This window comes from Cibotium barometz, chromosome 13 (genome assembly GCF_041138505.1).
Source record: "Cibotium barometz isolate CiBa-2024 chromosome 13, ASM4113850v1, whole genome shotgun sequence".
Taxonomy (NCBI): Eukaryota; Viridiplantae; Streptophyta; class Polypodiopsida; order Cyatheales; family Cibotiaceae; genus Cibotium; species Cibotium barometz.
Window position 1 is genome coordinate 39,714,810 of NC_141058.1, and position 26,882 is coordinate 39,741,691.

At 44.6% G+C, this 26,882-nt stretch overlaps 1 protein-coding gene across 1 annotated transcript in view; it reads left to right on the plus strand.

Moving 5' to 3' along the window:
- Positions 1-1,816: 1,816 nt before the first annotated feature.
- Positions 1,817-26,882, plus strand: part of LOC147632671 (serine hydroxymethyltransferase 4-like) — a 49,535-nt gene continuing 24,469 nt past the window's right edge. The window contains exons 1-2 of the mRNA XM_086807476.1: positions 1,817-3,352; positions 3,482-3,887. Of these exons, the coding sequence (XP_086663602.1) occupies positions 1,997-3,352; positions 3,482-3,887 (1,762 nt within the window). The 5' untranslated portion in view covers positions 1,817-1,996. The remainder of the gene's footprint in view (positions 3,353-3,481; positions 3,888-26,882) is intronic.

Sequence of the window (26,882 nt, forward strand, 5' to 3'; positions counted from 1 at the left end):
TAGGAGGATGCTACTAAAGGGAAGTTGGGATGGAGAATGATAAAAGGATGTTGGGATGGAGAATCCGCAAAACATCGACGATGTGAGCACACTTGCAATAGGTTTCTCTATCGATGCTAGTCTATCCTCCATGTACAAGGGTTGACATCATGTTAGTCATGATGTCTATGGGAACGCCCATTATTTTATTTTGGGATTTTTTTCGATGCGCCTTTTTATATCATCTACCAGGATTAATGTGTTTAATCAGCATGTGCACTGGTATGATGTCTACCAGGATTAACATGTTTGTGTGCTGGTATGACATGGTCATGATTAATGTGTTTAATTAGCTAGGTGTATTGACTATTATTATTTTGGATGCAGGCGAAGAATGAGTGGCGGATTATGTGTTAATCCAGGTGGAACATGTGTTGGACCACTATGAGATATTTTGGAAGACATATCACTAACTATTATTATCTTGAAGCGAAGAATGAGTAGCAGATTATGAGTTAATCACGGGTTGAACATGTGTTGGACCACTATGGGATATTTTGGAAGACATATATTGACCATTATTATTTTGGATGCAAGTGAAGAATGAGTGGCGGATTATGTGTTAATCACAAGTGGAACATGTGTTGGACCACTATGAGATATTTTCAAACACCCGTGATTAACACATAATCCACCACTCATTCTTCGCATGCATCTAAAATAATAATAGTTAGTGCACACAACTGATTAAACACATTAATCTTGGTAGATGATATAAAAAGGCGCATCCAAAAATAAAATATCCTGAAATAACATAATGGGCGTTCCCATAGAGATTATGACTAACACAACACCTAGTCCACTATCCATATGTTGAAGGGATCTCGCTCCTAGCACTAGTAAGAGCTTACTTGTGTACTACACTTGATAAACAAAAAGTAACCCTTCACACACCATATATATAAGGGGGGCAGTGACCGTTACATTAGTGTAATTAGCTAGGTTGTTATGCTTTTCATGTCCAAGCTAGTGCTTTTCTTGCTTGCCAGCTTCACCAATTTAAGCGCGTGGGGACTATTGTTTGTTGCTTGTAGGATAGGAAAATATAATTTGTAAATGAGAAAATTAGAACCATGTGGCAAAACATGTTTCTGAGAGAGAGAGAGAGAGAGAGAGAGAGAGAAAGCTTCCCATCAAATTGTCTAATCACAAACTTGCCCTCTCGGTGTCTAGCCAACTTTAGAAGCATAGTGAAGCTCTCCTCTATGAGAGAGAGAGAGAGAGAGAGAGAGAGCTTTCCATCAAATTGCCTAATCGCAAACTTGCCCTCTTGATGTCTATCCGAGTTTGAAACATAAGGATGTCCAGGGCCAAATACTATGAGGATGTCCATGTGGGAGCACGGCGGTTGGTTGCCAAAACTTGAAATCCAAATCCACATTCTTTCAAACAATAACTGAGAGACATTCTACATAAATCATTTTATATTTAACAATGGATAAAAAATTTAAACTCAAATCCTATAAAAGGCAGCTAAAAGGACATACAATTTTTTATCATGTTTTTTTCCTTTAAAGAAAGTTTTACTTTTCAAAATTGTACAAGTAAATGATCAAAAGAGTAAAGTCAATCATTTAAAATTATGCACATATGATTTGATACAATAGCATAACTCAAATGCTACAACATAGAATACCCAATAAAATACTCATAATTATTTTGATAGTATATGCATTTTCTTTTCAAAATACAAATCTTACACTTTCTTACTGTTCACGTAAATTATATAATTTTAAATTTCATTGAAATTAATATATATTTCCTGGTTGGCTTTCGCGTGAAGGTTAAAATGGCTTTATTTCCTAAGCATTCGCAGTAGCCGCCATGGGAGGCCCGTCATCTGTTTCTGGTAACAGACCTTATGTGCTTTGTCGTCGTCGTTGTAGTTTTGTGAGTGTGCAATTATATCAGGGTTTTGTAGATAACCAGGCAATTTTCTGATTAAGATTAGCTGATAATGGACGGAAAGGAAGTGAAGCCTAGTTTCAAGGTCGATCATCAAAGGGCAGCAGGGTTTGCAAACCCTAACCAGATGAGCGTCAATGGCGCATACCCAGACACAGCTTTAAATCAAAATGCCCTTCCCTTGTTTAATGGTTCGTTGCCTGATCACACCCTTCATAATGCTGCGCAAACCCTATCTCAGCAAACGCTAACCCTAGCTCATTCAGATGCTGCAGCCATGACCAGGGACATCTCTACCATGGGTAGACAGCATGATTTGAGCCCTCTTGGTGGAGACCCACAAAGGTTCAAGAGAAGGAAGAATGATGAGAATGGCGACAATTTACGCCCATTAGGATCGCCTCAAGTTTTCAGGATTTCTTCTCCCATGAACCCTCATGTCCTCCCACAACAACAAGCATTGCAACAGACCCAGCAGAGCTCATCCTCAAGCTCCTTGCAAACACTCCACCCTAGCCCTTCCAGATTATCCATTGAGAGCTCTCCTAGGAGCCCCATCCAGAAACCCATCCCGAGCTTCCAGGGCGTGCAAATCCCACCCCAGCACTCGCAACTGCCCGGCGTGATTGGGCAGCATCAAAACTTGCTGGGGTCTCCATTTTCAAACCTACAGGGGCCTCACCCCAGTGCCTTCCATGAACCCATCCAAGCTCCTGATAAATCGTCAAGACGACTAGCTGTACAGTCGTGGGGAAACAGGCCTTTATCCAGTATTGACCCACAGCTACATGACATATTGGAGAGAGAGAAGACTAGGCAGTGGAAAGGAATAGAACTCATAGCATCAGAGAATTTCACATCGCAAGCAGTGATGGAAGCTCTTGGTAGCCACCTTACTAATAAATATTCTGAAGGCATGCCTGGGGCACGCTACTATGGTGGAAATGAGTATATTGATCAAGTTGAAATCCTCTGTTGTGAACGTGCTTTGGCGGCTTTTCATCTAGATCCTGAGTCATGGGGTGTCAATGTGCAATCTTATTCCTGCACATCTGCCAATTTTGCAGTGTATACAGCACTTCTGCAGCCAAAGGAACGAATAATGGGCTTAGACTCTCCCTCGGGTGGACACCTGAGCCATGGATACTATACGTCAAGTGGGAAAAGGGTCTCTGGTGCTTCCATTTTCTTTGAGAGCTTTCCTTACAAAGTGAATCCACAGACAGGCTACATTGATTTCGAAAAGCTGGAGGAAAGGGCCTTGGACTTCCGGCCAAAAATCTTAATCTGTGGAGGTAGTGCGTACCCTCGGGAATGGGATTATGCGAGGTTCCGCCAGATTGCGGACAAGTCGGGTTCTATCCTCATGTGTGACATGGCTCATATCAGTGGTCTTGTTGCAGCTCAGGTACATCATAAGGGTTTTTTCGCCAATGCTGTAGTGCAAAGTGCATATTTGTTCTTGCAAAAGGCTTCTCTTCATTATTCCCGTCTTGTGTTCTCTAGTAGGTGATGTGTGGCAGTGGTTGCCTGACAGGAATGCGCTAGCCCTTTTGATTATTGTGACATTGTCACATCAACAACTCATAAGAGTCTGAGAGGCCCACGTGGTGGTATGATCTTCTACAGAAAAGGCCCAAAACAGAAGAGACGAGGTCCCTCTATGCAATCTGTTGAAGAGACCGAACAGTATGATTATGAGGACCGCATAAATTTTGCCGTATTCCCATCGTTGCAAGGTGGTCCTCACAACAATCAAATAGCAGCATTGGCCGTTGCTTTAAAACAAGTAGCCAGTTCCGAGTACAAAGTTTATATTCAACAAGTCAAAAAGAATGCCCAAGCACTTGCAGTAGCCTTGCAAAGAAGGGGCTGTAAGCTAGTCACTGATGGAACGGACAACCATCTATTGTTATGGGATCTTCGTCCATATGGTCTCACAGGTGAGATTCTACATTGTTAAGTAAGATTAGCGTATGCTTAACTCTGTTTTAATCTTAACTAGTAACAGTCAAAGTTTGACATAGAAAAAAAATTGGTGCATATGGTAGTCCAAGCCTGTGCAAGATGGAGTGATAATCTGAACATTCATAAGTAGAGAAGCACTGCTCTGCTGTGTCATGAATCTGTTTATGTCAGTGATATAGTATAACTCTTGAGTCCATCTGTAGAGAATTTGATTGACAGAGGGGCATAAAGCTGCCTCGCCAACCATTGACAGTAGAAAGGAACTTTATTGCCAGGCATTTCACTTTATCGTTCAGTAATGTTATCTGCCTTTTTTAGTGCCCACTCCAGCAGTGAAATATGTGAGAGTTGTTTGTTTCGTCACCTTTGACAAACTGAATGCATCTCATTTTTTGTATTAATTATAAGCAAGGGAGGAGTGATTGGGTTTAATAAATAGCAATTCTTCCATTTGCTTGTTCACTTCCCCCACCAATTTTGACACACCTCACTATGGCTCTGCCCAAGACAGCCGGATAAGCCCACAGGCAATGGACAAGCAGGCTGGGTAAGTGGTGTGGGCGCGTGAACCCTGGAGACCTAAATTATTCACCTGATTTACACAATGCAAAAATAGGTAGATGCAAGATTTGTGCCGATGTATAATGCTGTGGATCTGTGATCCCTACACCACACTAAGGGTCAAAGAGCCCACTCTCAAGCTTTGGGGTTCCTGGGGACCAGCAACCGAATTTTCAAGATAAACCAAAAATACAGTTTCCAAAAAGAAAACAGGCAGTTAGATGAAGATCCCTATGCTGGTCAACTACTAGTTCGCTGTGCGACTGTGCTGTGGAGATAGCCGTCTTCTACTGCCAACTGGTGCAGATGCTCGAGTTTCCTGTGGCATGCTTTGTTATGGCTTACTGAGAACCACAGTTGCAGAGGTGAAGTTGGTTAGCTCCGATCGAAGACTGTTGTGTTGGCCAGCACTTTGATTTGAAACAATTTTCAGCCCACACAGATGATTTCCCACTCAATCATAAAGGAAAACAAATGTAAAATTCTTAATCAAAGCTCTAATTAAGCTTCAACTAAGGCTAAGCAAGAAGCTAAATCTAATACCCTAAGATCTGATACCCATTGTAAGATCCCGCCCCAAGGGAATCTCAAATTTGTAAGAGTAATTAATCACCTTTTTTAGTTAATTTTTCTAGAGAGAGAAATGAGCTTAGAGAGAGAGAGAGATTCAGGTGAAATGTGCAATTAGAAAAATTCCCTTACTAAAGAAACTCGTATATATGCTTGATTTCTGATTTGAACTGTGTTAGAGCCATATTTATAAAGTTACGAATTCTTTTAATGTGTGTGTAGGTCTTAGACCTTATCCAAATTGTCCGGTTAAATTAATGAATTTATTTAAACTCCAAACATTAATTTAAGTGGAGTTAGAGATTAGTTAACTAGAAAGAAAGAAAGATATATTAACGTCTCCAAAAGGCCGCAAGGTCTATGAGACCAAAAGCTACAGTGAATCCATGAGTAACTGAATCATGGAATAGCAAACTAAAAATGAAACAAGAACTAAACTAAAACTGAGATAGCACTGTCAAAATTGCCAAAGAAAGCCACAATTAGTTAACTAGAGCTACAATTAGTTAACTAAATGAGAGGCCTAGATAAGCATGAGTTAGTCCTAGTTGAGTTCAAACTAGTGATAGTGGAGTTAGCATGAGTTAACTCAAGAGATCTAGTACTCAAGATAATCGGGGATACCTTCCATGCGAAGGTTAAAGTTAAACTCAAGCTTCTATTTTCAGCCAAGGCCCTCCACCTACAAAAAGGGGCCTTTCTTCTTCATTTCCACATGAATTTTGCTTGTGGGATTTTATTTATTTATTTATTTATTTATTTTTTTGGGGGGGGGTACCTCCTCTTCTATTGATGCAAAAGATGGGCTGTATTGGGGACCGTGTATAGCTCATCATGCGGAAGCTCTGAGATGCTTCTTTCAGCCCTAAACAGCATCCAGAACATGCTGATGCAAAAACACAGACATAAGAGAGAGAGAGAGAGAGAGAGAGAGAGAGAGAGAGAGAGAGAGAGAGCTGGAAATTCAGTATTTCGTATGGTACAAAAAGGTACATAATTCCCTGCAGCCATAGGCTGCCTTCTGGAAAAGGTAAACAAACTGTAACCATAGTCTATGTCTAGACCCAACTCAACAAGGAGTTGAATGAGTAAAACAATGAGCAAACCTGCCTTTTATAGGCCTTGGACAGCTAGAGATCTGGCCAATTGCTGGTCGGCCAGCTGCATGGACACAAACATAATAAACGTCAACCCTGACCTGTCTGATGCAGCCGACACAGCCATAACTTGTTCTCCATGCAGCCGACAGGTCCCTGAGTCCATTCCAGTCCATCCCTTGCCTAAACTTGCACTCCGTGCTCCAAAATATCTGGTTCTAGTGAGTCTTTATCCTGTTGCCTCTAGGATTAGCCCAGAGATTAGCATGTACATGTGTGTGCACATGACATCCCCCTCTGCTAAACTTGATGACGAGATTCCAATTTGCTTCTTGGATGACTGTCATCATCCAATTCCATTCCTGAAGTCCCTCTGTCATCCTTCCAACTCTGGCAACCTTTTCACTGAATACCCGGCCCGGTCTCCAAATCCACTTTAACTTTGAAGATCTATGCATCTGTTCCATCTAGTCCCCATCCCGTTCCTGCCCTATCTCTTTGAACACCGTCTTGGTCTTCCTTCGTGAGAAATGAATCTGGCACTCTCACTCCACTTCTTGGAGGATCATCCTCCCTTGGAAACGTTGCCCGAAAGCCTTTCCTGGCTCACAAGACTGCCATCCCCTTTGGGCTTTGTGGAACACCACCAACCAACCTCCTGGGAGCTCTTCCCAGTCTTGTGTTCCTTGCCTTGGGCTTCGTACCTGGGCACTTTCCTGCACCTTGGACTTGTACACCTTCATATGGGACCGAATCAGGGTTTAGCCTTGCTAAGCCTGATGCTCTGATACCGATGTTACATGCGGAAGCTCTGAGATGCTTCTTTCAGCCCTAAACACCATCCAGAACATGCTGATGTATTTTAAATGCAGACAAAAGGGAGAAAGAAAGAAAGAAAGATATATTAACGTCTGAAAAAGGCATGCTGGGATCGAGGCAAGTCCATAAGAAAATCCATAGTAATACTTTCCCAAGGTTGCGAGGGAATAGGCAATGGCTGAAGCAAACCTGGAGGTTTTTGCCTGTCAAATTTCACCTTCTGGCAAGTAATACATGCACGTACATAAGCCTCAATGTCTTTACGCATGCTTGGCAAAAAGAAATATCTCTCAATCATGCGTGTAGTAGGCATGATACCTCTATGACCAGCATAAGGTGGAGCGTGACATTCCTCCATAACCTTTGGACGCAAATTCTTCACCACGCATAGGCAATTATCCTTCATAAGATAACCCTTGTTGATAACATAAGAGGCATGTGAATGACCAGCCATCAAATCAGTCCATATATGGCAAAAATCAGCATCCAAATGATACAATTCTTGCATAGCAGATAAGTCCCCATGAGAGGCCACTGAGACTGTAGCTACATAAGGCCTCCTGGATAATGCATCGGCCACCACATTTTTCTTTCCCGGAGTATGCACAATCTGAAAATGAAACATGGAAAGAAAGTTTGCCATTCTCATCTGCTTCTCCGAAAGCTTTGTTTGAGATAGAAAGTATCTCAAGCTTTGATGATCTGTCTTGCCTACAAATTTAGCCCCAAGAAGATAATGTTTCCATATCTTTAAGGCATGAATTACAGCCAAGAGCTCTTTCTCATAGATATCCATATGAAGCTCAGCATCATGCAAACGACGGCTCTCGTATGCAACTGCATGCCCTTCTTGATTTAGGACAGCTCCTATACAATCACCACAAGCATCACATTCAACTACGAATGACTTGTGCAAGTCAGGAACAATCAATACTGGACCACATATAATAGCATGCTTGAGCTGCAAGAAAGCATCCTGTTCTTTTGAAGTCCATTTGAAAGTGATTTTCTTCTTTGTGAGATCATGTAGAGGGGTGGCTATCATAGCAAAATGCCTTATGAAACGCCTATAATACGAACATAATCCTAGAAAACTACGTACTTGATGTACGTTTTGCAATTTTGGCCAATTCTGAATGGTCTCTATCTTTGCAGGATCCATTGTAACTCCATCCTTGGATACTATGTGTCCCAAATAATGAATCTCTGAAAGGAAAAACTCACTTTTCTTGACATTAATGAAAAGTTTATGCTTCCGCAACTCTTCGAACACTGTGACCAAATGAGTTCTGTGTTCCTGCTCATTCTTGGAGAAAACCAGGATATCATCAAAGAATACTCCTGTGAATTTGCGATGGGGTCGGAATATCCTATCCATCATACGATTAAACGTGGCAGGAACATTGGTGAGACCAAAAGGCATTACCAAAAATTCATATAATCCAAAGGCTGTCCTGAATGCAGTTTTATGGACATCTTGTGGCACCACTCGTATTTGGTGATAACCACTCTTCAAATCAAGTCGGCTGAAACAAGCTGAACCATCAAGCTTATCCAAAATGTCATCAATACGCGGAATTGGGAATGTGTTCTTGATGGTAAGCTTGTTTAAAGCTCTATAGTCCACACACATGCGGAATGATCCGTCCTCCTTTTGAACAAGAAGCACAGGAGAGCAATAAGGTGAGGAACTGGGTTGAACCAAACCTTTCTCTAAAAGCTCATTTATCTGCTTCATGATCTCTTCTTGTTGTGCAGCACTCACTCGGTATGCGGGTTTGTTAGGTGGAGAACTACCTGGCACAAGATCTATGCGATGATCTTCGGGCCTTTGGGGAGGTAATTCACCTGGCAGTGTATCAGCAAAACAATCGTTGAATGCATGAAGAAAATTCAGCCTATCATTAGTCATAGCATCCACATTTAGATGACTTGGTACAATGCTATCATGGACGAAAACCAAGTACGCAGAAAGACTCTTTTATTAATTTGGATGTGTGATACAACTGGGATGGAATCCCCTTCTTTGCCAGCATCAATGAAATGCATGCGGCCTTTATGCATAAAAGAAATCATATTGGTCTTGTACTCTTTGCGGGGCTCAAGCCTATGATGCCATGGCTTGCCCAACAATATATCACATCCATTTAGTGGAGCAACTCATTATCAAGGTAGCCCTGGATATGTATGCGCAACTTCCCTATCCAAGGGGTAACCTGCACCTCTTTACCAACAAATGCAGCTTCGGCTTCAATCTGAGGTCCCATGTTCTCAACCTCAATACCCAATCCAGCTGCCGTTTGTATGGAGATGAAGTTATCGGTTGCAAAGTCATCAAACATGAATAAGGCGAGTTGATCCTTGATTTGACCCCAAGTGTTTCCCTGCACATCGGGAACTGCATGTACATTAGCCTTGGTCTGCTTGTCCTCGTGCTTAGGTTTGCGGTCAGGGCATTGTCGAAACATGTGGTCTTTGCTACCACAAGAAAAACATTTTCCCTCCTTGGCATGTTGCTCCCTTTGCTCTGGGGTCAAGCCGAATTTGTTCTTCTTTGGGCCCTGATCTTTAGATGTGGTATTTTCAGCTTTACCACCCTTGTGGGTCTCCCGGATGTTCTTTTTAGGTGGCTGTCCACCTTTTTGCAGATTTGGGACAGCCTTGTCTTTCCCCTTTGAGCCGCCTTGATCGTGCTTAATTTTGAGCACCAATTGCTCCGTAGTCTTTGCTCAAGTCTGTCCCACTTTTGGATGAGAGTTTGCTCGGCATTTGGTGGCAAATGCGGAGCATAGAATCTGTCCTTAAATTCCTTCCAGGTGCAAATGGGATCCTTGGTGATCTTTTCAGTGATCCACCAATGAGCAGCGGTCCCTTTCAAAAACATGCTAGCATGGCGTACTTTAGACTTCTTAGTGAAGTCCTCATCGCTAAAAGCAATGTCAAACTGTGCCACAAATGCTAACACTTTGGAAGCATCATGCTCTCCATGAAAAACATCAAACTTACAGATTTGTCACCTGCTTTAAATTCTTTGAGCTTTCTGGCATGAGGCTCATGGTCTTCTCTTTTTCTTTTCCCCTTTTCAACGGGGCAGCCCTATTTGCATGGGCTCCATGGGCCATCATGGAAGTTTCATGAAGCACGGTGGCATGTGCTCCACGAACTTGAGAATCAGATGCATGTGAATTTCCTGCATAAGGCAATGTCTCTCCATGAGACAACTCAGAAGGCAAAGGTCTTTTAGAAGCAGACCTGTCACCCCTACCATGGGATACATGTCTTGAATGCATGTGACTTTCATGCCCTCCATGAGCATTAGCATACATATACCTGTCAGGCTTTGTGCCTTGTGGAGAAGACGCATGACGAGAGGTGACTGTCACCTCTTCCTTTTGCATTAAAGACCTCAACCTTTGAGATGCGGGATCTCCATGCTTTAAGCAAGGTGGATTTCTGAATTTCAGCTCTCCGTCTTCCCCCTCTTTGATGTCACCTTTGCGGAGGAGGTAAGAAAGTGCCAACTCCCTTGGTGTCTTGCCTACTTCCCGTGCCATGGACTCAAAAGTCACATCTACCATTGCATTGGCTTTCCTTGCTTCAATGGCACTTTGCACATGGGAATCTTCATGCAAAAATTTTAGCTCTTGCTCTTGTGCCGGCAAAAGCTTTCTCATATGTTCCATTTCAGTCCTCATTGCATCAGGCTCTTCTTCTAGCATGACTGTCTTTCCTCGAGACAGTTGTCCCTTTGAATCACTATCATTAATCCTTTCAAGGGGCTTGTGCCTTCCTTGTAGAGCATCAGAACCACGCAAGGCACTAGATGGGCCCCTCGAATTAGGCAGTTCCAAAGGATTGCCTTGGTTGTCCATTGTGTTAAGTGTGCTAGAAGCGGGGTGTCCAATACACAGGTTCGTTTCCCCACTAAGAAGAGGGAAACAACCGTGCTCTGATACCAATGAAACCGATCCTGTCAAGTGGGAATAGACTCCGTTGGACACCCACACGCAATGGCACAACTTAAAATCACAATTTGAAATGGACAACTAAATAACAACTGAAATTTGAAATGAAATGAAATGAAATAGATGGACACCAACACTGGGGCCGGAACGGGCCGACCCCCCCCCTCAATATATGATATATTTATTGGGAGTATTTAACAAATACAATGCTCCATGGGTTCAAAGAACCAGATGATGTCCATGTACAAATGAATACAGTACCAAACAAGAGGCTCGAAGTCGATGTTCGAAGTAGAGCGATCACTTGAGTGATCCAGTCTCTACGGTCTTGTGCCTTCACTCGACTCCGCCCCACTGGTGTTCCAGGACCACGCACAAACAGACGCTCCCGTACTAACGCCTGGCTCTCCCGATCTCAGCACCCTTGGACCATGGTTCTCCAAGAGCTTGGACTACCCGGCACCGAATGGGTGTTGCTGTAGAGAGAATTCCTTATCAGATTTATCACAAAGTTCTTTACTTAAATCTGAAATTCACTTACTTGTAGATTGCAGATGGAAGACCAATACACATGGTGTCTGTGTGCAGTTACTTGAGAGGGACACCAAAGTGCAGCAGCATGTCGTGAGGAGTAGTTGCCTTGGGGAAAGTATAACCTCCTGAAGAAAGGAGATGCCGCCTATGTAAAGGTAGCACACCCGCCTGCAAAGGAAAGCAACCACCTGCTATGCAGGACACAGCCACCTTCTGTGGAGGAGGAGTTGCCTGGTTGTAGGAGTACAACAACCAACTGAAGGAACAGCAGCCACCTTCTTGTGGGGAAGGAAGAGGAGTAGTAGCCGCCACTATGAAGAGAAGCTGCCTGCAAAGGAGATGAAGCGCACAGTCGACATCCGCGTGCTGGAGCTGGAGCGTAGTCTGCTGGTGGTGGACACACAGCCGGTGGTAGGCAGCGCAGCCTGTTTGGCTGCCTGTCTGAAGGCACATACACAGCCGCCTGCTGTGGTAGGCAGCGCAGCCTGTTTGGCTACCTGTCTGGAGGCGCACACACAGCCGCCTGCTGTGGTAGCGCAGTTTGTACAGGAGGGGGGGCAGTAGCCATTGTGCAGAGGAAGCAGCCGCTTGTATTATGGGAGGAGTAACACCTGGCTGTAGCCTGCGCAGCCGCCTGCTGTGTAGTGGGCAGCCCATTGGATAACCAGCGCAGCTACCAGTAGAAGGTACAGCCGCCAGCAGAGGGTACAGCCGCCAGTAGAGGGGTTGCAGAAGCGCAGCCTGATGAGAGGAGGAGGCGCCAGTATGCAGAACACAGCCACGTACATAGGCCACAACCGCCTGCTGTGAGAGGAGGAGCACCCGCTTGCAAGGGAGGCAGCCTGTCGGTGAACAAGCGCACAGCCTGAAGCGGATCAGATGATTGTTGCTTTCTTCCTTCCCACGATAGAGGTGGTGGCTCCTTTTTTGTAAGGTTGGAGTGGAGTAAACGATTAGAGTTGGCTGGCTCCCCACGTTTGCATGTGGGCAGCCAGCTTCATGGTGGTGTGGGTAGGTGACCATGCACCCCCCCCCCCCACACACACACAAGTTAAGTGTGGCTCTCCACCTTGGCCCCTAAGTGGGTGCCCACTTTTAAGTGAATGTGAACATACAAGCTTATAAAATGAAAGGTTAGAAAATAAACTATTAAACCAACATGTGCAATACACTTTACCACCTGTTCACACGCAACAAAACTCGTCAGAAGACAGAGCAAACTTCACGACTCGCTGGCAGGCGTCCCCGCTCAGTAAGTGACACGTCAAACAGGCAAACACAAAAATACAAGTCATGCGAAAACAGTTTCAAACATGCAAAACATGAGTGCATGTGCAAACAATATCATGGACATATCTCCCGTTCATGGAATAAGTACAAAATATTTGTTGGCACAAAAATGGCACGACATAAATATAAAGCCTCCCTATGGAGTGACAGTCCCATAGGTAAGACACGGCACAAATACTGGCTCTTTCATGGCGTGACAATCCCATGGATAGAACACAGTCCAGGTCATACACGAGTGGCACCAGTCTGGCTCCCGTCCATACGATACCATCCTGCTAACACACGGGTGGCACCAGTCTGGCTCCCGTCCATGTCAAGCAAGAATACTGGCCCCTTCACATGAGACACCGGCCTGGCCTCAAGTGAATGAGACACAAAACTAGAGATGGACCAAATGGTCGGCCAATTGGTGACATGCTCCTTAGCTTTAGACTTTCTGAGTCTTGCTTTCTCAAATCTCAACAAGACCCAATACCCTTGTTCAAAAGTGACCTTCCTTCTATGTTTATCTACAGCTTTCTTTTGCTTAGCTTGAGATGTCTCAATAGCCCTCCGAATCTGTGCAAAAGCTGTATCCAAATATTGAACAAACTCGTCCGCATGAAAGATCTCTTCCTTGGTTCTTAGAATGGGCAACAACAATGGTTTGCCATAAATAATCTCAAAGGGAGCTTTGCCTGTTGAGGAATGAATGGTGGTGTTGTAAGCATACTCAACCAAAGGCAAATACTTCTCTCATTGATCCTTTGCTTCGAGAGCATAACACTTCAGCCTATCCAAAATAGTGAGGTTTGCAATCTCACTTTGTCCATCTGTTTGAGGATGATAAGCCCAAGAGAAATTCAGCTTTGTCTCCATATTGTTAAAAAGAGCTCTCCAAAAGAAGCTAGTAGTCTGAGGATCTCTATTCCCCACAATGGATTTAGGTAGTCCATGGTGCCTGAAAATCTGCTGAATAAACAATTTTGCCATATGCTCTGTGCAGATAGTCTTCTTTACTGGAATAAAGTGGGCTTGCTTACTGAATCTATCAATAATAGTCCATATTCCATCATTTCAAAATCTGGACTTTGGCAATCCAAAGATAAAATCCATAGCAATACTCTCCCATGGAACATTGGGAATTGGCAAGGGTTGCAACTTGCAATAATCTTGCGGGTTTTTGTTGATCAAACTTGACCTTCTGACAAACCAGACATTCGCGAAGATATTGCTCAATGTCCTTTCTCATGCTAGGCCAATAAAAATAACTCTCCAAAGCTTGAGTTGTTGTCAAGATGCCTCTATGCCCCATATAAGGTGGAGCATGGCATTCCTTCATTACTTTTGGCCTCAAATCTGTAGTCACACATAATCGGGTTTGCATGAATAGGAACCCTTTCTTGATGACATAGGAGGTCACCAAGTCTCCATTCTGCAATCTGTTCCAAGTATCTTTGAAATCCTCATCTGCAGCATAAAGAGCTTTCATCGTTAGTAAAATCCATATGATATCCCATGGAGACTACATGAGTCATGGGTCTCCAAGATAAAGCATCTGCTACTTTGTTGTCCTTACCATGGGTATGGATAATCTGGAAATGAAATTGGGCCAAATAACTAGCCCATCTTATATGTTTTTCGGATATCTTAGATTGAGACATGAAGTATCTAAGACTTTGATGATCCGTCTTGATAATAAACTCAACACCCATAAGGTAGCGCTTCCAAATCTTCAATGCATGAATGATAGCCATCAATTCCTTCTCATATGTGGGTGTGGTCTTTTCAGCTCCTTGAAGTCTTCGACTCTCATAGGCCACATCATGGCTCTCTTGGTTCAAGACTGCTCCAATGCAATCTCCCGAGGCATCACATTCTACCATAAAAGGCTTTGATAAATCTGGAATAATCAACACTGGTCCTTTGCTAGGCCAATACCGGATCGCCTTCAGAGAATGGAGTTGTAGAACGCAAAAACAAGACTATGTGAAGACAATGGAGGGTTAGGGTTAGGGTTTACACAGGTTCAAGCAAGCGTGGAAACCAAGAGAAGAGTGAACACAACTTCAGTATGCCTCAATGATCAAAAAGTGAAGTACAATAGCCACATGATAGTGACCCTAAAAGATAAGTGTTCACATGTCCGGCCATAAATGTGCTGGGTGGACCAAAACACTTATAAACTGCATATAAGTGACATTGAACTAAACTGGGGGAAAAAACCTCCACTAACTGAAGTAAAAAGTGCCCCAGTAACCTACTGATGATCACTAGCACTCCTCTGGGTGCATACACAGCATAAAACCCAACAAACCCCCCTGGAGTGATATGTGATCACTGTACATCATCCACCAAAAGGAAACAAATTCAAAGCATTGCGGAATGCTTCAAATTTCGGACGTGGTAATGCCTTGGTGAAGATGTCTGCCACATTCTGATCTGTAGGACAGTAGATCAGACTGATATCTCCTGCCTGGAGTCTCTCCCGAACAAAATGATAGTGAATCTCAATGTGTTTCGTGCGAGCATGAAACACAGGATTCCTGGCCACAGCAATGGCACTCTGACTATCAGTATAGATAGGTGTAGGCTCCTCCACTGAAATATCCATATCAGTCATGAGACGACGCAGCCAAACACACTCAACAGTAGTAGTGTAGGCTGCTCTGTACTCTGCCTCACAAGACGAAGTGGCCACTGTGGTCTGTTTCTTGCTTAGCCAAGAAATGCATGAAGAGCCAAGAAAGAAACAATTTCCACTAGTGGAATGTTTGGTATCAAAATCACCAGCCCAATCTGAATCACTGTAAGCGTGTAACTGCATGTCACCCCCCTCAGGATAAAGCAACCCAAGAGACAAGGTACCCTACAAATAACGGAATACACGCTTCACAGCTTGCCAATGTGACAACCGTGGGCTGTGCATGAATCTGCTCAACTGAGAGACTGCATACTGAATATCTGGCCTTGTATTACACAAGTAAATGAGGCACCCAACAGCCTGAGCATATGTAGTGGCATCAAAGGAAACACTGTCATCTTGTAGTGACAGTTTCATCCCAGGCTCCATAGGAGTACTAATAGGCTTGCAATCCTGAAATTTAAACTTCTCCAGAAGTTTAGCAACATAGCGTGATTGCAACAACCCAATGCCTCTGTTATCCTGCACAAATTGTATGCCCAAATAGTAATGTACAAGGCCCAAGTCAGACATGTCAAATGTCTGTTGCAGTATCTCCTTAAAAGCTGCAATTTTGTCATCATTTGATCCCATGAGCAAGAGATCATCCACATAAAGATTGATGACCAGCAGATCTGTCTCTTCTTTCTTTACATACAGAGTGGCCTCTGATGGACTGTTCACAAATCCCTGAGTGAGTAGAAAAGCATCTATTTTTGCATACCAAGCTCGTGGAGCTTGTTTCAAACCATACAAGGCCTTTTTCAGCCTGCATACTTTCCCCTCATGACCATGTTCTGCAAATCCCATGGGCTGAAATACATAAACTTCCTCCTCGAGGTCCCCATGTAGGAATGCAGTCTTTACGTCCAACTGGTGAACAACCCAACCACGATGTGCAGCCAATGCAATGACACACCTAAGTGTCGACATACGGGATGTAGGAGCAAATGTCTCCTCATAATCAATGCCCTTCTTCTGTGCATAGCCCTTTGCAACTAGACGGGCTTTGTACCTGTCAATGGATCCATCTGCATGTCTTTTCAACTTATAGACCCATTTAGTACCAATGGCTTTCTTGCCTTTGGGCAGATCAACCAAATCCCATGTTTGATTCTTTTTAATAGAATCAATCTCATCCTGCATGGCTTTGTTCCAATGCACATTATCTCGTGCATCCACAAATGAATCAGGCTCATCATCATCCTGTAAACTGGCTGCCATAACCAGATTCAAATCCATGATGTGTGCATGCTCATTGGTCCTTGTCTCCCTACGAGTACGACCAGCAAGAGGACCCTCTAAATGGCTGTCCTGTAATGTCCTCAAATACCATCTAGGTATATGTCTGACCTGTGGTGCCTGCTGTCCCATATTTGGTTCAGCTTCTGGCTCATTTGGCTGCTGAATTTCTGCACCACCTACATCATTTGCTGGCTGTCCAGTACCCTCATGAGTTGGATCACCAACTGTGGAATGAAACTCCATGGGTAGTAGACCTTCAAACACATCATTTTCAGCCTGATTTGCCTCACAACCAGCCATGGATATTTCTGATTTTTCATCAAAAATCACATCCCGACTGATGAATATCTTCCTGGATAGTGGGTCATATAACTTGTAGCCCTTGCTCTCACGGCTATACCCAACAAAAATGCATTTTGTGGCTTTATCATCCAGCTTCCTCCTCAACTCTTTGGGTATGTGTGCATATGCAAGACACCCAAAGATACGAAAATGCGATACAGAAGGCTTGCGGCCATGCCAAGCCTCAAAAGGAGTAATAGAAACCAATGCCTTTGTGGGACATCGATTCAAAATATGACAAGCACACATTACTGCTTCCACCCAAAAGATATGTGGTAGTCTTTTTGCCTTTAGCATACATCTGGCCATCTCCATGAGTGACTGATTCTTCCTTTCTGCAACCCCATTCTGCTGTGGAGTGTAAGGAGTAGTATACTGAAGTTTTATACCTCTACTCCCAAGAAAGGAATTCAGCACATGTGACATATATTCCCCCCCTCGGTCAGAACGGAGAGTCTTCACCTTGCATCCTGACTCTGTCTCAGCAAGTGCTACAAAGGCCACAAATGCATCATATACCTGTGATTTCTGTGTCGAAGGATAGACCCAGCATATACGAGAGAAGTCATCAATAAATGTTGCAAAATAAAAGCAACCACCTAATGACTTCGTCTGCATGGGACCACAAAGATCACTATGTATAAGTTGCAACTTTGCAGTTGCTCTTAGAGCCTGATCACGTGGGAAGGAAAACCTGTGCATTTTTCCCAAAATACATCCTTCACAAATGTGATCTGGAGGCTTCTCCATGAGAGGTAGATCTGTAAACATATTATGTCGCTGCATAAGCATAAGACTACCAAAATTTACATGCCCCATGCGAGCATGCCATAACTCCGCATCAACCATAGCTGGAGTAAGAGTGAATGCATGATAAGCAAACTGATCCACTGGCTGAAATGCATCCAACTGATAAAGTCCATGACATAATGTACCAGTAAGCATCAAGGTCAAGGCATTAGCTTTGTCTCTGACCATGCATTTATCATCATCAAAGTGGACTTGCATTCCACAATGTGCTAAAGAAGAAATGGACAACAAATTCTTCTTTATCCCTGGTACATATAAGGCATCTGTAAGGCGGAGAATGGAGCCATCAATGGCTGTGAGCTGAATCTCCCCAATGCCACGAACTGGATATGAAGCATTGTTGGCACACTGAACAGTTTTGCCAACAGGGGCAGGGCCAACATGACTAAACAAATCCCTGCGAGATGTGATATGCTTTGAGGCACCACTATCAAAATACCAAGTACATGCATGCTCTGTCAATCTGAGTGCCTGTGAAGACCAAGAGGCATCATAGCTGCATGTATAAAAACAGTAATCCCTGTCCTCAACAAAAGAAGCAGTCTCTGGAGGAGCTTTAGAAGCATCATTAACAGACATCCCAGCTTCCTTTGCCTTCTCTTTGGCAATCCTCTTCCTACATTCAGTGATGTAGTGACCTGGCTTCTTACAGTAATGACATTTGCCCTTCTTCTTGGACTGTCCATCACTTTTCTTGGTATCCTGTGAAGAACCACCATCACCTGAATTTTGATTTGCACTCTTTGGCTGAGATTTTCCTTTCCCCTTTTGACCTGTAGTAAATGCTTGTTCAGCATTTGTGTTCATATTCATATTCTTCCTCATTTGCTCCTCTTGTAGTAAGAGAGCAACAAGTTCCTGATACTTGAGGGGTTCAATAGCATTCCTCATGCTGAGGTTCAAAGAGGTATGGAAAGCCAAGTAAGATCTTGGCAAAGAGTGCAAGATGGTGGACACAAGCTGTGTCTCAGGAACAATCTCATCCACATTGATGAGTTACTCTCTCAAATCCTGCAGCTTGTTTAAGTGGCTAGACATATCATCTCCTTCATTCATCTTCTGATTTTCCATCTCTCTTTTCAAAAATGAGATCCTAGCCTCATTACGAGCAGCATACATCTGCTCCAAAGTCACCCATGCATTCTGTGAAGAGCCAGCTGCTGAACGAATATGAGGTATAATGGACCTCTGAACTGACAATGCAATGAGTGACAAAGCTTGTGCATCCCTGGCATCCCATGTCTTTTGAGCATTTGTTTTCTGAACAGGCAATGGCTGTCCTGGAGCCTGTGCCTGTTGTCCTCGTCCACGAGCACCCCCTTGGGGAGGAGTCTCTGGAGCCAATGGACCTGGACGTGGTTCATCACCACTAACAAAATCCCAAAGACCTTTTGCCACAAGCACATTTTTCAGCATAAAACTCCACAAGGAGTAGTTCGTGCCATCCAATTTGTCTTCCTTAGACAAATATGTGAATACATCACTTTGCTGTTGATTTGCCATTATGCTTTACGCACAATGTTGTACCTGTTTACCAAAAAAACCCAATAGTAGAAACCCTGATAATAACTGTACTCCACTGAATACAGTTCACCCAAATCTGCCTGCACTCTCAATCCTCTGAATGTGCAGCTCAATGCACCAATGACTGAGTAGAGCAGCAAATGGCGTACACAATGCCTAAATGCCCCAAAAATGCCCAAATTTGCTGCACCCAAACTGTGCAAAAAACCTGTATATTTCCTTGCTAGAAAATGTGCCTGTTGTGCCTGTATATTTTTCACAGAGAAAATAAAAATGCCCAAAAACTGAATTTTAATGCTTACCACTGAATGACTGTGTAGGTTGTGGTATTTCTGCAGGTACTGATCTCCAAAGTGCAAGTACAAATGACTGTACTTCACAGGCTGATGTAGGTGGAAGTACTGTGCAGGTAGCGCTTACTGTACGGGCAGGTACAGTTCTGTGTTGGGCGAGCAGGTACACGTCAGGTACAGAATGCGCAATGTTTGTACAGTCGCCAGGTGCAGTCGCCAGGTACACAGCACTTAAAGCTGCACGTTTCTCTGTGCAGGTGACGATTAGCGCTGACTGTACGGAAGCAAGTCGACTGAGTACTCAATGCGACCAGCGTTGACAAGAGCTGGTACTGATGCTGACAGCAGCGAACAAGTACGACAGGCTACAGGTGGCGATTTGCTGGCGGAGCTTACTGTACGGGGCTGGTACACGTATGCTGACAGGTACAGTATGCTGTACGGCGCTGTCAGGTATGGAATGCTGTACGGCACACAGTACGGGCAGCAGATGCTGAAGCCGGCGCAGACTGGATGTACGTATGCTGTACGGGCAGCAGCAACAAGTGTACGGGCAGGGCAATGCAGAGCTTCAATGCTCTGATACCAATTGAAGACAATGGAGGGTTAGGGTTAGGGTTTACACAGGTTCAAGCAAGCGTGGAAACCAAGAGAAGAGTGAACACAACTTCAGTATGCCTCAATGATCAAAAAGTGAAGTACAATAGCCACATGATAGTGACCCTAAAAGATAAGTGTTCACATGTCCGGCCATAAATGTGCCGGGTGGACCAAAACACTTATAAATTGCATATAAGTGAAACTGAACTAAACTGGGGGAAAAAACCTCCACTAACTGAAGTAAAAAGTGCCCAGTAACCTACTGATGATCACTAGCACTCCTCTGGGTGCATACACAGCATAAAACCCAACACTATGGTGGAGATGGCGAGGACCATGCTAGAGCATCGTGATCTTCCTCGTCCACTTTGGGGAGAGGCTGTGGCAACGGCTCTCCATACCCTCAACCGGACTCCAACGACTTCAGTACCTAATATGACTCCGTTTGAGGCATACTTTGGTAGGAAACCTGATGTCTCGCACTTCCGTGTTTTTGGGAGTGATGCGTATGTACATATTCCGAAGAAGCAGAGGGGGAAGCTTGACTCCAAATCCCGCAAGCTTATATTTGTGGGGTATAATTCTCTTTCCAAGGGATACAGATTATATGATCCAGACAAGAATGAGATTGTTGTCAGCCGGGATGTGGTCTTTGATGAGCATGTTCCAGTATCCATTGTCGAGGAGACGCCACTTCTTGGAGATCCAGAAGAGTCAGATGATGATTCCCAGACCATTGCTCCAGTTGATCAACCTCAGTCAGCACAGGAGGTTGAGCCCGCAGCTGGAGTAGAGCCCCCGCAACAGCAGGAGGCTCCACGATCTCTTCGAGTACCTAGGTGGTTGTTGGACACCCTTCGGGAGTCCGGTGTCACGGAGTTACCCTCCGAGTTGACCACAGAGGACGGCCCTCGAAGATCACACAGAGTCCGAGACAAAAGCAATACAGCGGAGCTTCTCGTATTATGTGGGACAAGGAGCCCACTTCCATCAAGGAAGCCCTCTCACAGGATACTTGGAGGAAAGCCATGCAGGTGGAACTTGATGCCATCAAGAAGAACAACACATGGGAGTTGGTACCGAGGCCGTCGAAACGGTCAGTCATTGGTGTCAAATCGGTCTTTAAGACCAAACATGCGTCAGATGGGTCGGTGGACAAACACAAAGCCAGACTTGTGGCTAAAGGTTATGCTCAGCAGCCAGGCATCGACTACGAGGATACCTTTGCACCGACAGCGCGGATGTCCACGATTCGGACCGTTCTTGCCCTTGCTTCTTCTCAGAGGTGGCCCGTGTATCAAATGGATGTAAAATCTGCGTTCCTTAATGGTGACATGCAAGAGGAGGTGTATATTGAGCAGCCTCCGGGCTTTGTTGTTCCAGGATCAGAAGGGATGGTTTACAGACGAAGGCTGCCTTGTCAAAGAAGTTTGAGATGACCGACTTAGGCTTACTCCACTTCTTCTTGGGATTGGAGATCTGGCAGACCCAGAGGGGGTTTTTCGTCTCTCAGCAGTGGTATGTTCATGAGTTACTTGAGGTCTTTGGAATGGAGAACTGCAAGTCTATTACTTCACCGATGGACCCAAACACAAAGTTAACTGTTAATGATCCTTGTGAGCCAGTTGATGCCTTGCAGTATCGGAGGTTGGTTGGTTCATTGATCTGGTTGCTGAACACCAGATTGGACTTGAGCTTCTCCATGGGGCCGTTGAGCTCTTTTATGCAGACGCCATTGAAGTCTCATTGGGACGCAGGATTGTGGATCTTGCGGTAGCTGCAGAGTACGAAGGATCTTGGACTCTTTTACACAGGAGGGGATGGAGTCAAACTCCAAGGTTGGAGTGACTCAGATTGGGGAGGAGATCCAAACACGAGGAGATCTACTTCAAGTTACAGTTTTACCCTCGGCTCAGGAGCAGTTTCTTGGAGCAGTAAGAGGCAGCCAACTATTGCCCTATCTTCGACAGAGGCAGAGTACTGGGCTGCTTGTGGTGCTGCTTGCGAGGTTGTGTGGTTGCGGAGGTTGCTAGGCGAGATTGGGTTTCCACAGAAGGAGCCCACAGTCATGCTGTGCGATAACCAGAGTTGTATAGCTATTGCTCGGAACCCGGTCTTCCATGCCCGGACCAAGCATATAGAGATACAGTATCACTTTATACGTGAGAAGATCTTGGCTGGTGACATCTTGCTCCTTTATTGTTCGACGGAGGACAATGCGGCGGACCTCTTCACGAAGTCTCTACCTCAAGCTACGCTCAGGCGGCACTCCAGCTCCCTTGGGTTGATTTCACAGCCAGGAGCTGAGAGGGGGTGTTAGAAGTCATCTCCTATCTTTATCAGACACCAGGACCTCTGTTGTGGGTGTGCCCGCCCTGTATAGGTGTTTTATCATTTTTCCTCACTCCCCGTATTTTTTTCCCATTTTTCCATGGTGTGGGTGGCTGCCACAGGCTGGCAGGAGCTTCTGATGCTGGCCGACTGCACTCTTGTTCACCTGCTGGAGGTGGCCGACTTGATCATCAGGAGTCGTGGGTTTTTTCTCTGCTGGCCGACTGGCTGTGCCCAGTCGTGAGGGCTGGTGGGGCATGATGCGCTGGCCGACTGCACTCATGGGGCCATATAAATAGGCCCCATAGCCCCTACATTGTATTCATTCAGTTTTTCCTCGGGATCTTGTGTATAGAGAAGAGTTATACGCCTATCTCTCTCCTTCTCTTGTGCTGTCTATTTTCTGCACTCTACTTGCTCTTGTGGTCTCAGATTTGGTTATCATTTCCGCTGCATATTTTGACAGATCCATCCTGACCTCTTCCTTGGACACACTTTGGCTCAAATAGTGGATTTCTGACAAAAATAACTCACTCTTCTTGCCATCCACATATAACTTGTGCTTCTGCAGTTCTTGAAACACGATATCCAAGTGCCTTCGATGCTCTTCCTCATTCTTAGAATGCACAATAATAAAGAAAGTACCTGCAAACTTTCTATGTGGTTGAAATATTCTTTCCATCATTCAGTTGAAGGTAGCTGGGGCATTGGTACGACCAAAAGGCATCACTAAATACTCATGTGGTCCTGAATGCGGTCTTGTGAATGTCCTCTAGAACAATCCTAACTTGATGGTAACCACTCTTCAAATCAATCCTGCTAAAGATGGTGGCTCCATCCAATCTATCTAGGATGTCATCAATCCTAGGAACAGGAAACATGTTCTTTACAATGATCTTGTTAAGAGCCCTATAATCAATACACATGCCAAGAACCATCCTTTTTCTAAACCAATAAAATTGGAGAACAAAAGGGTGATGAACTGGGTCTAATCAAGCCCTTCTCCAATAACTCATTCACTTGCTTCATAATTTGCTCATGTTGTGCTTGACTCACACGATATGGAGGCCGGTTAGGAAGTAAACTTCTTGGCATGATGTCAATCTAATGATCTTCCGGTCTCTATGGAGGTAGCTCTCTTGAAAGAGGATCTGTAAAACAATCTTCATATTTCTTTAGGAAATCTTTCCTTTCATGATCAAGAATTGGGAGTGATTCATCACTCTTAGATTCCTTTGGATCTTTGACATATACCAAGTACGAGGAAATAGATTGCTTTATTGCTGTAGGAACCTGTACATGACTGATGAGTGGAATATAATTCCCCTCAACTCCTACGTCAAAAGTTACATTCTTGCCTTTAAAAGGAAACCTAATCTTGTTTCCAATCCAATAAAGCATAAGGCTTTTTGGGTGTCCCGCTTTCCATAAAAAGCATCGAACTTGATGCTCTTTTCTCTCGGCTTGAAGACCAATTTGCCGGTTGTAAAAGGTTCCTTTGCCTTCTTTTCCCTTACTTGATGCGATGATGCTGCATCCGGGAGAACTGGGGATAGCCTCCTTGTCTTGTGTGAAAATGGTATTTTACCCAGCCCAAAAAGGGGTTTTTATTTGATTTTTTGGTCTCGTGTTGCTGGCCAACAGCTCCTCTCTGGGCCGACCAGCAGTCCAACCACATATATAAGCAATCATTTCATATTTCAACACACCACATCATAAACAACATCAACTGCTGCTCCCGGCCTACCTCTGCAGCAGCCTGGATCATCATCGTGTATCTGCAGTTGATGCCGTCGGCTCCTTCCTCTGCACATAGCAGCACCATCTGCCTGGGACAACAGCCCTCTCTGCATCCATCAGATCTGCGTTTCTCCTGCAGTCCAAGCACACCTTGGGACAGCTGCCCATTCTCTGCTCATTTGACATCGACTTGGGACAGCAGCCCTCTGTGCTCATCATCACACCTCAGGACAGCAGCTCTCTGTGCTCATCATCACACCTCGGAACAGCAGCCCATTCTCTGCTCACTACCTACCACAGGATAGCAGCCCACTATCTTCTCGGGATCGCGGCCCTCTCTGCCCTCAGCTACAGCTTGGGACAGCAGCCCTCTTTGCTCCACACATATGTGCTCTTCTGCATCAGAGTCTCGCATTGGGACATTGTGTATCTGGTACCTTCTGCGGTTTGCTCATGTGCAGTCCTCTGGCAGCCGTCCAACACTGCACCCCTCGAGGTACCGTAGCACCCTCGTCACCAGAGTCTTCACTCCTTAAGTACCATCACCCTTATCACCAGAGCCTGCACCACTACATTTCCATTGCCCACTACAGACATCTACTACCTCGGAGTGCCACTGCATCCACCGACGCGAGCCTTTGACTTTGACCACCTCACGGAGTGCCACCGCTATTGTAAACGAAAGGGGCAACTGAACACGGAAAATCTAATCAATCATGAAATCTGAAAATACACATATGCATGCCAGATAAAACAAGATGACAAAGCTGCACAGTACACCACACTAGGTGCCAGAAGATGGGCTGACCCCCCCCCCCCCCCCCCCCCCCCCCTTTATGGTTAGATTACCAAAAAGGAGTATGCTTCCAATACAACTTTGCGGGTGCCCAGGGTTCACCACTGGCTGCACCTGTTTCTTCCAATAAAATATGAAAACAAGAAAACATCACATAATCTGAATTTGCTGACAATTCTCAGCACAAGTGAGCATTCCCGGCATCAAGCACATGCAGGACAACTATGGACAGCCCATAGCACTCCCACATCAGCCCGGGACAACTCAACATCATCATCTTCCTCCTGTCTGGCTCATAGAGCAAGTCGACCAGCCCTTAGTAGCCACAGAAGAAAGCGACCAGCAGTTGTGCACAAGCCTGCAAACCTCCAGTCGGAAGGAAAACTGTCTAGAAGCCCACAACCAGCTCTTCCTCCCTATTTTTAACCTGTGTCCAGCCTCTATTCAAGCTGTAAATCAGCTGGCCAGCAGTGGAGAACATGCAGAAGGAGTCGGCGAGCTTCTTCCATGCATCTGGTGAACTTTTTCGCGATGGATGGCTGTATCATGAGTCCAAGAGTTTTATTCGTAGGATAAAGTCTCTAATGGTTTCGTTTGGTTTACGCTCAATTGAAGGGTGGTTTCAGGACAAGGGTGCCCAGTTTTATCCACGTAGGTACCTTGTAAACAATAACAAAACAGGCATTTGGCTAATCTCTCCTAGCTAACGAATGAATTTACTCTCAAGTTCTTTTGTTGGAACATCACATGCAAAGTTGGGAATATAGTTGCATAATATGATTAAGAATTAGATAGTCGTAAGTCCTCATTTCCTTAGGTACAAAGTCAATGTATACACCTTTGCCAACCAGCTGAAAACCAGCCGACTAGCCCTCATGCACTCCTCAAAAGCATGTGTCCCCCTCCAATCTGGAGGTTTTCAATAATAGAGGCTTCCCCGCTGAAAATAGCCCACACGTGTGCTTTTTTGGTCCAGAAAGGGGCGCCTACATGAAGGGAGTCCAAATAATGTCCAGTGCTCGGTCTTTGGCCGCCACGTGTATTAAATAAGTCGTGTTCAATGTGTACTCACTTATAAGTTGTCCGGTCACTTATAAGTGAACCTGCATCCATAATTATTAACATGTGACTGTGAACAGTTACTTATAAGTGACTGTGAACCTGCATCCATAATTATTAACATGTGAACTCATAACGATGTAAATTGAGTTTTTGGGAATACTTACCACCTGCAAAACACATGTAGACCACCTGTCAGTCCCAAATAGGTGTGCACATACACGTCCACAGGGTGCCCAGGCGTCCCCGGCATAGTAGCAACGGAACGAGAACGGGAACGGGAACGGGAACGGGAACGAGAACGGAACGGAAGCACCACTAGGGGAACGTGAATGGGAAAAAGGGAGAATGGGAACGAGGGGAAACGGAAATAGGAACGACCTAGATAATTCCTAGAAATGACAATAAATCTTAACATACAATGCTCATTTATATAACCAAATCAGAGACACTAAAGTCGAGTGCACCACAATTTGCATGGCTAGATACTAACACTGAATAGATCTCACAAGTCAAAATAAATTAGCCCACATCATACATGACATAAGTGACAAAAAGCACAAAATGTGGCCCACGGCCTAGATAAAAGAGACAACCCAAGTCCAGGGTCCAAGCCTCAAGGTGACATGCAAATAGTAAGGAGATATCATGCATGGCTACTGCCAGTGATGCCATCAAGGAGACTATCATCTATGTCATCCAAGAAAGCCATATCATCAAGACCAACATCTG